We start from the raw sequence: 13,696 nt of genomic DNA, 5'->3' as shown, positions 1-13,696 counted from the left end.
AAATAAAAGCCAGAGGTTTTTAAAGTTCTGAAATTACGACTGAAATTTTGATATTGTAATTATATAATTATTTTATTGAACACAAAAGAAATCCACTAAAGAATACATTCCTCATTCCAGGTCCACATACAATGTACAATAATAAGTGTCAAAAGAATGAAATTACAGTACATTTTGCTGCTGCATTATACAGTAGATTAGTTAACAAAAAAGGGTTTCTTAATGTTCTACACATTTTTTTATGCAATTCTTGTCTGTCTGCTCTATTTCTAACTAAAATGTGTAGTTATAGAAAAAGTTGTTTCAGTGCATCCCTATTAATAGCCTAACGTTTATAATTTGTTCAGTTATTCCAAACAATGACTAATTAAAAAATTAGACACTAATAAATAAATATAGATATACTTATGGAAGTATTACAAATTCAGAGTGAAGTGAAATTTCAGAGTGAAATGTTAACAGAAGTTGTGTTCTAGTTCTTCTATTCAAATTTTAATCAGTTGAGCAACAATGGCTATTCAGTTTAAATGATGGCTTTTCTGACTGAAAAAAGAAAATCACCCTTTTAAGACATTCCAGCTCAAATACATAAACATTGATATGTTTATTGACTATGCTCAAAATGCTAAAAATATAGAGTAGACCTAGTTTTCATCCATAAAAACCTCTCAGATCGAATTACTGTGTAAACAAAAATAATGTCAAAACAATGACTCATGACTCCAGCCAGGTCTCCTAAGCTAACAAATTGGCCCTGTTGCTAGGGTGGGTAGAGTCACACAGGGGTAACATCCTCTTGGTCACGATTAGTGTTTCTCGCTCTCAATGGGGCACGTGGTTAGTTGTGCATGAATCGTGGAGAATAGCATAAGCCTCCACATGCCATGAGTCTCTGCAGTGTCATACACAGCGATCCACGTGACAAAATGTGCAGGCTGACTATCTCAGAAAACTTGTTCTCTGCCACCTGAATTGAGGTGAGCAACTGTGCCACCACGAGGTCCTAGTAAGCAGTGGGAACAGGACATGCCAAATTGGGGAGAAAAGGGGAGGGAAAAAAACTATAAAAAACAATGACTCATCTGACCTATGAGTAAAGCCTGACGTACCACACCATGGTAAAGCCTCTGGCAGATTTAAGACACATGAGCATGTAGCAGAGCCACAGGGTGTGGGTGACTTGTCTGACAAAACCATGCTGTGCGAAATCACTTTGAATTATCGCTGTTATCATCACCAGCAGGCCCCCACCCCAGAACACCTGAGGACATACACCAACATTCAGCTATAGTATATAGTGTATGAGCTCTTGATGTCCATAAAGACTTCTCTCAAATACAAAAACCTAAATGGATGCATGTGGCCAATTAAATCATATAAAAACAAACAAACAAACACAAATTAAAGACGATGTTAAGCATGCCACGAATGCCCATCAGCTAATGACGTATATGTAGCAAACTGAAGGTCAGTGTGGAGGCATGTTATTCTTCACTTAAGCACTTCAGAGCTATTGACCTATAAAACTACTATTCTGATCATACACGGTGACATGTCAAACATATTTACAAACCCTTTCATTGTACCAGTGATGAAAGCATTATTGAAGACTCATTCCTGGTGTACTTCCCTCGGGTTCCAAACAAAAAAAAAATTACTTTGGAGCCTTTGGCTCCTAAACTGAAACATTAAGGAGTCAAATGGCTGTTTTTCAATCACAGAATTGCTCGATTTAGATAGAAACAAAATAGAAATCCAAAGAAAAGGAAGTCTGAGGATAACCCATTCATCAAGGGTTTAATAAACAGTATATATATATTTAGTTGAGAAGATAAGTTTGCAATCCTTTTGTCTCGTTAATGTTCACACCCCTTTCATAATTTATACAAATATAAGAGATAAATAATTTTTTTTATTTAGTACTGCTCTTCAGAAACTACATTACAGATAATTACATAAAGCATAGTGTGCATATAGTAATGTGTCTTCTTGAGCATCAACGAATGTTTGCACCTTGTGTAATAGTTGTGTACAAGTTCCTCAATTGTCTTAAAAAAGCTTAATTTTATATATATATATATATATATTAGAGTTCAGAATGTCAAAATAAAAGCGTGAAGGTTTAAAAAGTGCACAATTTAAATATATTACTGTTGTATTAAACATTTTAAGTCAATAATAATAATAATATTAATAACATAATAGTATAAAATGTGGACTGATGTCGTACAACTAAATTGAACAAAAAAGAGATCTGAATCATTTTAAGTCTAGATGTAAATTGAAACATTAAAAAATAAATTAAAAAAAATGGCAAAAATAAAACTGGTTTCTTTTCTACAGAAGACTTGAAGACTGGAATTACTGTTAATTTTTCTGCTGCAATAGTTAATAATAAAGTGTTTCATAATAAGCTATACATTTATATTGAAATAATGTGTAGTTAAAGGTTTCTTTTCATATTAAAGAGTACTCTCAATTAGTTCCACACAATAATGTAAAGATATTCTGATTATGATAAAAAAAAATCACTGGTATCTGATTAGGATCGGCTGATACTGAGATTTCCGACTTCGGAATCGGAAGAGAAAAAGTGGTACCGCTGCATCCCTAATATATATATATAATTTTAATTGTTTTAAAATATTGCCTTAGTCTTTCTTTACTGTTACTGGATGGCCCAGAAACAGCGACTACAAGAGTGCAAATTGAATAAAATCCCAGATGCAGATTATTGTGCAATTCCAATCCCAATCAATAATTACCAGAAGAAAAAAAGTGGTACATATGGGACTTTTCGTTATAAAGAAGCCCAAAATCCCAAATGGGACTTTTATTTTGAAATGCCTTCACTCCCAGTTGTGAGCTCACTGATGATTAGCTGAGTAAGTGAATCTGATGAGTTCAAACCCTCAGTTCTTTTTGGGTGAATCATGAAAAAGATCCATTTCACAAGAGTCATTATTTTATGACTCTCTTGCGCTGTGTGGTGCAGCGAGCTCGTCAGAAACAAAACGGGTGAAAATCGGCACGAGACACACTGGTTGTGCATGTCCTAAAAATATATTCAATAACCATAAGATGTTATCTGACGAAACCCGACTGTTGCCAGTGGCGACTAGATTTTAAATTATTGTCGCAAACAATTATTTTTGGTCGCATTTGCAACCATTTTAGTCACAGTCTGGAGCTCTGTTAGTTACTGCTCTAATTAAATAATTGTTTTGATTGGCAATCTAGGGTTTTGTTTAGCACAAATTAAAACAAGCACCTTTGAAAGGTGTCACCACATTTTCATTACCATATCCTCTCCTTAAGGTTCGAGAGAACACCATTCATGTGAATGTAGTTTCAATTGCGTTAAAAATGTCAACCCAAATAACCGTGCCAGCATGATATCTAAAACTGACATACAATGTGCTAGGGGTGCTTTCTTAAGAGGATGATGCAGGTCCTAAATGCTAATAGCTTAACGCCACAATCCACGGCCAATTAAGATTTTTGAACGTGCGTTTATTAATGCAAACAGAGTTGGGATTAAAATTTGATTATCCTGAAATCCGTTGTCACGAGTGCCTTCACACATGCCAATACATTCTAATAAACGGTGCTAGGGATTTAAAAAACTGCACATTTTCAAAATCAACTAGTCAGTGGGAAGCCTGAACAACTAGTCAGCTAATCGGTATTAAGGAAGCCTTGTATAATTAAGTTTTATTTTGTTCACCTGACTCAAAGTGTTTTATATGACCCATTCTTGCATAAAAAAAAAACGCTCATGACGCGACACTCAAAACACAGTGTGAGAGACGTTACGTAACAGCCAAAGACGTCTGTGTGAATGTGTATGGATGTAACAATGTAACTTTGAATGGGATGAATAAAAATAAAAAAATATATAAATATCCTATGCTGTTTGACAACAAGTAGATCTTCATGACTCTCACCTATCCCTATCCAATCAGCAATTCCCTCTCTGTGACTTTTTTGCCAGTCCTCTTCATTCAGAGACCATCTATAAGCAGCAGTATCGATTACACTGGACAACAAACTTACAGAGCATTTACAGTTAGCACCCTGGGATTACACAATAACTCACTTGCTTATCACCTAGCACTAGGCCTCTTGGTTGGTACAACACTTTAATGAAATTCATTACGTCTGTGCTTTTAAACCATCATCATATACAGCTGAAAATGACCAGATTCTGTGAACATGAAATGCTTTCTGATACAGCTGTTTTTTTTTTAAGGTTGAACAGAGAAGGTTAAATAATTTTCTGTAGAAGTCAATGACAATCATCGTTGACCATGTAAAACTTCTTTTATCAGCAATGTGGAAATAAATGGAACTTTAACAAAAATATATCAAAATTACAATGTGATCATTTTCATGTATGAGTTCATCCCTCTGACAGATTAACCCCAGTCTTTTCCCCTTTATAACCTTTTATTGTTTCATATAATATTGCCTATATCTCCATTGCCCATTTCATTTAAATTTAACACCATGAAACAACCTATAAATTCAAATGACTGGTGCTCCAAACATTGGGTCAAAGAGTTAAAGGAGCACCATTACCCATTTAAGCACAGAATTTGACAGAATTATGAAACATTAATGGGTGATCTGCATGAAATTTGAATGACTCTGGACTATTTTTTTCTTTTTTCTATTTTATATTCAACTTGTCATTTTAATTTAGTTTAGTTTTCATTAGTTTTCACATTTCGTCTGTTAGTTTTAGTTTAGTTTTCTCAATTGTATTCTTTTTCAGTTTAGTTAGTTTTTATTTTAGTTTTTAGTATTTTATGGCTGCCAAAGCTAAAGCGTTTATTGGTATCATTTTGTCTAATGTCGTTGCATTTTCAAGACAGTTACCTATATCTAGTGGCCTTTTTATGTTTAATTAAGGTAGATTGTAAATGTTTCACATTTTATAATATAGAGTGAAGATGGGTAAAGTAGGATAGTTAAACTTGATCCAGATAGTATGTATTTACTTAAATGGTTAAAATAACCAAACACTTTGAGAAGTAAACAATTAACTTTGAGGTTTAAAATTTAATTTGTATGCAAAAAATGAAAGGGAAAACCACGCAACCACGCTATATTCCATCACGATCACAAAATTCTGGCCTGTTAATAGTTCCTAGAATATCAAAATCCACTAAAGGAGGAAGATCCTTTTCATATTTGGCTCCTAAACTATGCAATAGTCTCCCTAACACTGTTCAAGATGAAGACACACTCCCTTTAGTTTAAGTCTAGACTAAAGACTCATCTATTTAGCCAGGCATACACCTAATTTATCCTCCAACCCACAATTAGGCTGCTTTAGTTTAGTCTGCCAGAACCAGAAACCTTGATCATGATCTATAACTCTGCAATAAATTGAATGGCATCTATGGTTATATTATTTTATTTGTTTCCCTGTCTCAACCTCGGGACTCAATCCTGAGGTCACCAGAACCGGCTGGATCCAGATCCATTCCTGCTTCGTGTTGGACTCCACTGCTACATGTCGCTGTGTGATGATGACTAAATGCAGCCGGTGCCAGCCAAACATCACTTCAGTCTATTACAATGGACTTCAGAGGATGAACTAATGCCAACTCCAACCATAAGACATGTAATACTTCATATGCCATTGACTGAATCTTAGATGGACCACACCGAACCTCACCAAAATTACCGGCTAGGTTGAACTGCATTTCACATCCTTGAACTCGGTCTATTGATGGACTACACTCTTGAAATGGAATGCATAGATTATCAATTGCCAACAAAAGCCTTCATCAGCCAATTAACAAGGACAATTGCATCTATGTGAAGTTCTGCAGTTAATCCAGGATGGACTTCAAAGACATTGTCATTGTAAAGGAGTTTAATGGAAAGGAGGAGGCGAGAACCGGCTTGACAATATAAATAATAGTTTAATGAAAAACTTAATCAAAAGACACAAACACAAACATGATGGTCAGCTTCCCGTAAACGATCTCTCTCTCTGTCGCACCACCATCCGCAGTCGGCCTTTATCCCTCTCTCGGAGGCTTAATTAACCTGATAAGGGACCAGGTGTGCAGAATCACCACCTGGCCCCGCCCTCTGCCCTGTCACGGTCATTAATCTTACAATTCATACCAAATAAAGTTTAAACACTGACCCTTAACACTTACACCCAAGCTAATTTTTCTCCATTAATCAACATCTAATGGAGTTTTGTGTTCTTGCCACAGTCGCCTTCAGCTTGCACAATGGGGTTATTAATACAATTATTATTTAATTACTTATTTTTAAACACGATTAACAATCGTATTTTATCTAATTACACAATGATGATTCATCGACATTATAGACAGTACAGTTTTATCTTCTGTCAATGACTGATCTTCTGAAAAGCTGCTTTGAAAGGATGTGTGTTGTGAAAGGCGATATACAAAAAAAATTGACTTGAAAAATACTTTGCAAGGAGCCAAGATGGCTGAAAAAGTGGGTGGGCACTGTTGCTCTCTATTAATAAAGTTGCTTGAAACAGCCTAGAGTTAGAAAAATTAACTTGATTACATGACAGAAGCATTGTATAATCTAATTATAAAGAAATAATATAATTAAATAAATAAATGTTGTGAACATTGGTGTATTGTCATATTGTTGTTCCCATCATTTAACAATATGACAAAATATATCAAATTTTGCTCACATTTTAAGCAATAACCCACTTGATTCCGTACATTATGGTAATTTTACAAAGGGCACTCAGCGCCTCTTCACATTGCCCAACACGCTTACCTGATGTAAACCCACAAAAATGTATAGCCACTTGTGGCTTATTGCTTTGCATATTACATTAATAATATTACCAAACAAGTATATGCCATCTAAACTATTGCTGTTGCTATACTGCTGGATTATACCCTATATACTTTGTAAAAGTATAAAAAGTGAAAGGAGAAATTGAAATATTTCAGAAGAATTGCCAGGTAAAGAGTCAGGTCAGATAGCAGAGTAAAATGAAGCTTTAGAAATAAAACAGAGTCATACTCCATTTCAGAAATGCACAGTCTCCTAAACAGCAGTCATGAAATCCATCATGATTTCAATACCATCAAGGCCAAAAGTGGCAAGGGTCCTGATTGGCCAGCGAAATGAGCATTTGACTGACAGCAGTTAATCACTTTTATAATTTGCCCCACTCTGAAATGTTCTTCCTCTAGATGTGTTCTTTTGACAGCAGAGCTATTTGAAAACCTTCTGAATTATTGGGTAGAGTCTATCTTTCTAAGAGTCTAATCACATTTTTTGGCATTGCTTCATAAATAACAAAGCATTTAGAGTATTTAGCATTGAGTTATACATCATTAAAAAAATCAAACACATAAAATGTTGAGTTAGGAATACTTGTCATCTAGGGCTGCAACTAATGATTATTAGAGTGATTATTTGACTAATCAGCAGTTATTGTAACGATTAATCATTAGCTCTTAACCGATTATTCAGCTTGAGCCCCGACTTAAAATGTTGAATTAAACGTGCTTACTAACAATAAAGAGGAAAAAATAATCTTTTAAAAATACCTCTAAATGTCATTCACTGAATTGAACGAAAAGTATACTTTTTATTATGTTTAATTCACTTCAAAAAAATCCTGTTGTTATCAAGTGTTTTTGTCATGTTTTCCATTTAAATAGTCTAAAAATCCTTAAAACAAGATACATTGACTTGAGAAGCAACATATAAGATATTTAGATTTGCTTTAAGAGGATGTATCTTAAATATAAGTGCATTTTGTATATAAGTGTATTTTTTCACTTGTTCATACTAATATTCATGATATATTCTCTAAAATCAAGTCTAAATATCATATATGCTGCTTCTTTATCTGCTTCCATATTATTTTAACTTGAATAAAGCTATAAAGCAGTAAATATAACTGCATTAAAGATGTAATGCCAGGGTGTTTCCTTTAAAGAGCTCCAGCTCCACTTATTCCACAACAATTTACATATTTGGTATTTTTGTATAATTCCCTCATACATTGTAATCTACATCACCTGAAGCTGTGAAAGTTTAGATTGCATCTGGACTGTGAACTGTGTTTTCTTCCTCTCCTCGGTCAGGTGCGATTTGCAGTGCTGCTCTCGCAGGTCATCATTACAGTTTAATGTGATCTCATGTTACGTTAAATGAGATCAAACGCCTATTCAACAATGACATTTTTGTCGACAATTATTTATTGACGACGTTGTCGTTTCAGCACTACTGTCCTCCTATCAGTACCTTTTTTTGTTCTTTCAGAGCATTGAGTGTTAGCTTCAGACATTTCTTGTGAAAGCTCTTAGAAGTTCATCTATTAGTGCCAAATTCATTTGGTGTGGAAAATAACACCATAAATCATTTGAGGCATGGAGAAACTATACAGAGCGTTTTGACATATTGTAGTGCCATGGATCTTGGCACATTTTCTTCCATTTGTTGGCACTGTGTCATAGCCATAGTGATTCAGTCTCCATTTGTTGTAAAACCCCCATCGGCACTGTGTAGGACCATCTACAGGCTCAGCTGTTGTTGTTTAGTTTGTACATAATATTCCTCAGTGGGAAACCACGTTTTTACCCATTGACTACAGAGATGAAAATTTGTCTTCTGCCATATACTAAGCAGGGTGCAGGGAGCACTGCTTTATAGCAGTTGGCCATTAAGCATTATAAATTACGAGTCAAAATTGTAGGTTCTGGTTCGCTTGTGCCTACATGGCTTACAATACGAAAATATCAGATTCTTAATTACCTTATTACACTATTGTTAGTTAAGCATTAAGTGCCCCCTCTGTCACAATAAATGCTGTTTATTGATTTAAGAACTGGAAATAACCATCTATAACAGGGTTTTGTGTTAACAGTCAAAAGTAGCTGTTTTGAATGAACAAAGGAGAATACTGGATATATAAAAATGGCCTTCCCAGTTACGGCCATGTGGGTGCCAAAAAAGATGACCAATATACAGTAGGCCCATAAGTTATAAATGGGATAGCCCACAAAGCATGCTTTTGTGACAGTGGTATTAGGTGTCTTCCATTAAGAGACCTAGGTACTCCACTCAGGTGACGTATTACAAGTGTTCTTGTCTGTTCCCATAAGGTTAAGACCCCTTCTCCAGTCTGTCAAATAAACCAGAGCCTGATTAAATCAAAAGTTACAATCTCTCTCATAAAATAGAACCCAGTGTCTCTATTTCTACAAATACCTGTGTAGATCACACACTCCACCCTAACTTACTCTACGGCGTTAAATGGATAGCTCACCCTGAAACAAATAAATTCTGTCTAATCATAAATGTCAAATTGTTCCAAACTATATGAATTATTTTCTCTCATGGAACACAAAAGCAGATGTTTTTTGTTCCATGAGAGAAAGAAAGTAATACATGTTTGGAACAACATGAGGTTGGAATAAACAATGACAGTATTTTCATTTTTGGGTGAACAATCCCTAAAAGAAGCTACAGCTGAAATAACTGTATGATGACAAAACTGACATACTATCAGTGTAGTCTTACTGGTCAACAGGCCCAGATCTAGAAATGTAACATTAGGGGGGCAATAACCCTCCAACAGAGGAGTGTCTCCAGCGCACTTGCGTTGTGGTTATAGTTAGCCCCATGACGGCAAGTACTTAAAATGGTATTCACTGTTACTGTAATGGGCAAAGCACCCCCATATATCCGGCCCTGCAGGTCACATCTAGGGTGGGTATTAATACAGGTAAACTAAGGCAGTGTCAATTCATTATAGTTAAAGATTATCTTAATGCTTGACTTAAAGGAATAGTTCATGTAAATTACAAAATTCTCTCGTCATTTCAAACACTCATACATCCCAGATGTGTGACTAGCTTCTGCAGAATACAAATTAAGATTTTTAGCAAAATATCTCAGCTCTGTAGGTCCTCACAATGCAAATTAATGGTGACCCAAAATTATTAAGCTCCAAAAGCATGAAAAGAAAGCATAAAAGCCATCCGACTCCAGTGGTTAAACACTTAGTCTTCAGAAGTAATATGATAGGCGTTTGTGAGAAACAGGACAATATATTTGTCCTTATTTATATAAATTCTCCTCCCTACCCTCCTTTTACGAATGTGAAAGTGGAGATTTTTAGTTAAAAAAGGACTTCAAAATGAATCTGTTTCTCACCAACACTTATCATATCACTTCTGAAGACATGGATTTTACAACTGGATTTGTATGGATTACTTTTACACTGCCTTTATGTGCTTTTGGAGCTTAGGAATTTTGGTACCCATTCTCTAGCACTGTATGGACCTACAGAGCTGAGATATTCTTCTAAAAATCATAGTTTGTATTCAGCAGTGGAACGAAAGTCATACACATCTGGGATGCCATGATGGTGAGTAAATGATGAGAGATTTGTTTTTATGTTTTACAGTTGAACTATTCCTTTTAATACAGACAATGATATACTGTATAGCTACACCTAAGTGTCCCACTTTTCCTGTATTCACTCATAATTAAAAAATAAATAAAAAAAAAAAACAAACACCTATATTGGGTACGTACAACCCTATTAAACTGACACACATTGCATATACAACACACTCTCCATAACTTCAAATTCTCAAAATGAAATGAGTATATATTTGTTAAAGTAAATACAGTGGCAAAAGCATTCAGTTTGTGACCAAGCGCCTTGTCCTATGTCTATGAAAGAATACTCTATTCACACAGACCCACACCATAAGCCACTGACAAAGCAGCCATCCGTCCATCTCCAAATGACAACCTGAGACTGAATGGTGCTATTCTTTGTTTGTTGTGTTGTTGTTTATTTTTACAAAATATCTTGTTTTTAACCCAATATCAAAATATCTATTTTTTGTCTTCTTTACAAAGGTGATATGATATCAGACAAAGCACAGCAATCTGAATCTCACTGTCAGAGACGGCTGCATTTTTGATCTCAGTGAAAGAAAAAGAACAATAACCTGAGACCAACTTTCCAGCTGCAGACGTGCCAGCAACTAAATGATCAAGATCAAAGTAGCTGCTGTTACATTTATTTTTTGATAAACTAAATTGATCCAAGCATCAGCAGCTTCGTTGCTTACTCATCCAGATAAATGTACGCACGCATAACTTTGTGATCAATAAGCATCACGAAGGTGATTTATTTAGCTTGAAACTGTCAGTTTATCTTAATTTGAGTATTAAAGAGATTGCATGAGATATGGACATTCCTTAACTCAGGCGATCTCAGAGCATGCCTATACCCAAACACATGCCATGCAGAGAGCACCTGTCTCTCTCTAAAGTGCCTGAGAAATATCCCTCAACGCCACAAACCTCAGGCGAGCATCAAGATGCAAATACAAGCAAAGCTGTTGAGATATCACACTAACCTTTGATGTTGCAATAAGGCTCAAGCGAGAGTCGAAAGAGAAGGAAAAACGTGTCGAGCTGAAGATTTAACGGCGGCGCACGGAAAACATCCCACGATTTCGCGTTCAAATTCCTCCTCGCGCTAAACACGCGCTCATTTTCCTTTCTCCCCACCGCTCATGTGTCTTACCTGAAGGGCATCTCCCACGACTGCAATTAGCTGCCAAGATTTCATTGTGGTCAGGACAGCGAAAAAGCAAAGGAAAAGTGTCTCCTGTTTTCTTAGTGGAGGTAAACCGATTGTGCGCGCGGAGAGAGAGGCAGAACGGGCAACGGAGACCGCGCGAGTGCTAGTCAGTGGACCGTATCCACGTGGTGCCATGTAAATGACTGCATCTGTCACTCCACGCGCCTGTCCAGATCATGTGCCACAGTCATTCTTGTGATTCTTCTCAAGTTCACACCTTTGAGCCTGACTTTGGCTCCGGTGTTTGGTGTAAACAATTCGAAAGTGATTTACTGGATCATTTTTGAATCCTAGAGCTTCCGTGCACCGAAAGTAGGTCTAGTAAGTGGCACGTGTCGATGAATGTGTTCAGTCTTAAAGTTATTTTATGGCATAGCCACCTTTTTGTATTCAGGGACATGCATGAAATGAAAACCAAAATAATAAGTCCAGTTTTTCTCTCAAAAGATCCATACTGTATTTATAACATGTCTTCATTATAATATTTTACTATATTTTGTGCAAAACAGTAATCATTACAATAATAATAATTATTATAAATCCACCTATACAGGCATATTTTGGTTTTTGCTATCATCTTTATGCTCTTGTAAATCTGATAGATATTGCCATTGAATAGCACATGAATTATCCCATCATTAACCCTGTTGTATTTAACACTCTAACTGTGTCCTGCCTTTGATCTGAAATGCAATCACAGCAGTCCATCTCATGCCTCTTAGCAGTCACTGCTGATAAGTTTAACATGAGGCCTCTTGCGGACTTACCCCATCCCTGGCATGGGGTCGAGATCTCGAAAGGTATTAGTCGACTGCAAGGTTCTTGGCAACTGTGACACCTGACAACCCTATGACAAGAAAATATCTCCCTTTATTCTCACAAGCAGCGGGAGGCTAGTGTAGATCAGTGTGATAGGAGTCAACGCTGCAAAATCTCAGTGACAGTCTACATAAATTGGGTTAGCAGCAGCGCCCACAGAGCTGCATCAGGCAGGGAGACTAAAGGACTTGTCATTGGTGACCTCTGTGTAACTACATCCCCGCTGCTCTCAAGTGCCGTGAGACATGATGTTTAATATGTATTCCATCCTGCCCTGACATTCCAATTTCTTAGCACCACACAATGTTTATTAGGGTGTTTTAATGCATGCCATGCAAATTAAGGTTGTCATTTTTATAATTTTGTATCATTCCTAATTCGCCAGTGTCATTTTAAAGGGTAACTAAACACCTGCTCAGAGTCTGACTCCACCCACTAGAAATATTTGAAAATGCAGGAAAAGTGGGCAGACCCCGGCGGGGATAGAGGGAACAAACCGAGTGTGGGGCTGAGCGGGGGGAGGGGGGGCACCTGAGACTCGTAGTGACGGATTAATTGACAGCTGCTGTCAGACTCTATGTTATTATTATTCCTCACACGGTCGCAAGACGACATGTACATGAATCTGGCATGATGAGCTGGAACCTGCTTACGTCAGCTGTCACCGCTTACATCACGAAGTACCGCAACAGCCAATAGGAAAATTCAACTGCAGTAGCCACCGTTCAACCTGAAGAGGGCAGCACTCAGACGTTTTTACACCATATATTGTAGAATTAAAACACTTTATAAACAAATGTCAAAAAAATTACTTGAATCAATGACCAGTACTAATAAAGCCCCATGCTTACAGATCATTAACTAAAAAAAGTTGGTTTAGGGTTTAGTTACCCTTTAAAATGTTCCCCCGCGTAACTGCAAAATTATAAACTAATAGCTTTGGGATGTTTACTGCCTGATAGTCATCCTTCAAGCAAAACACATCACATTTGGGGAGTTTGGACATTTAGCATTTGCATTTCTTATAATGGTGCATGATCGCTTTTTATACCTCCAATGATATGGTTCTTCACTGAAATTAAAATTAATGTCATGTCAACATGAAATTAAAATCCACCATATTTACTTTACTAATACATGTTTCTGGTCATATTATTCCAGATAAGAACTGGAAAACACCAATTGCCATTTTTTTACTTCTGTGTTTTTGGACACTCACTGGTTCTTAGGACC

The 13,696-nt window shown here is 36.4% G+C and overlaps 1 protein-coding gene across 6 annotated transcripts in view; it reads right to left on the bottom strand.

Annotated features, from left to right (window-relative positions):
- The window catches only part of LOC127647278 (RNA binding protein fox-1 homolog 1), a 425,943-nt gene extending 414,114 nt beyond the window's left edge, over window positions 1–11,829 (bottom strand). The window contains exon 1 of one of the 6 annotated variants that reach the window (XM_052131433.1): window positions 11,588–11,829. In XM_052131433.1, coding sequence (XP_051987393.1) covers window positions 11,588–11,779 — 192 coding nt within the window. In that variant the 5' untranslated portion in view covers window positions 11,780–11,829. Of the gene's footprint in view, window positions 1–11,417 lie in introns of all 6 variants that reach the window. The other 5 variants (XM_052131435.1, XM_052131437.1, XM_052131432.1 and 2 more) reach the window with 5 other exon arrangements.
- Window positions 11,830–13,696: the final 1,867 nt, after the last annotated feature.

The sequence above is a fragment of the Xyrauchen texanus genome, chromosome 8 (genome assembly GCF_025860055.1).
Source record: "Xyrauchen texanus isolate HMW12.3.18 chromosome 8, RBS_HiC_50CHRs, whole genome shotgun sequence".
Taxonomy (NCBI): domain Eukaryota; kingdom Metazoa; phylum Chordata; class Actinopteri; order Cypriniformes; family Catostomidae; genus Xyrauchen; species Xyrauchen texanus.
This window is presented reverse-complemented; position numbering and strand designations above follow the sequence as displayed.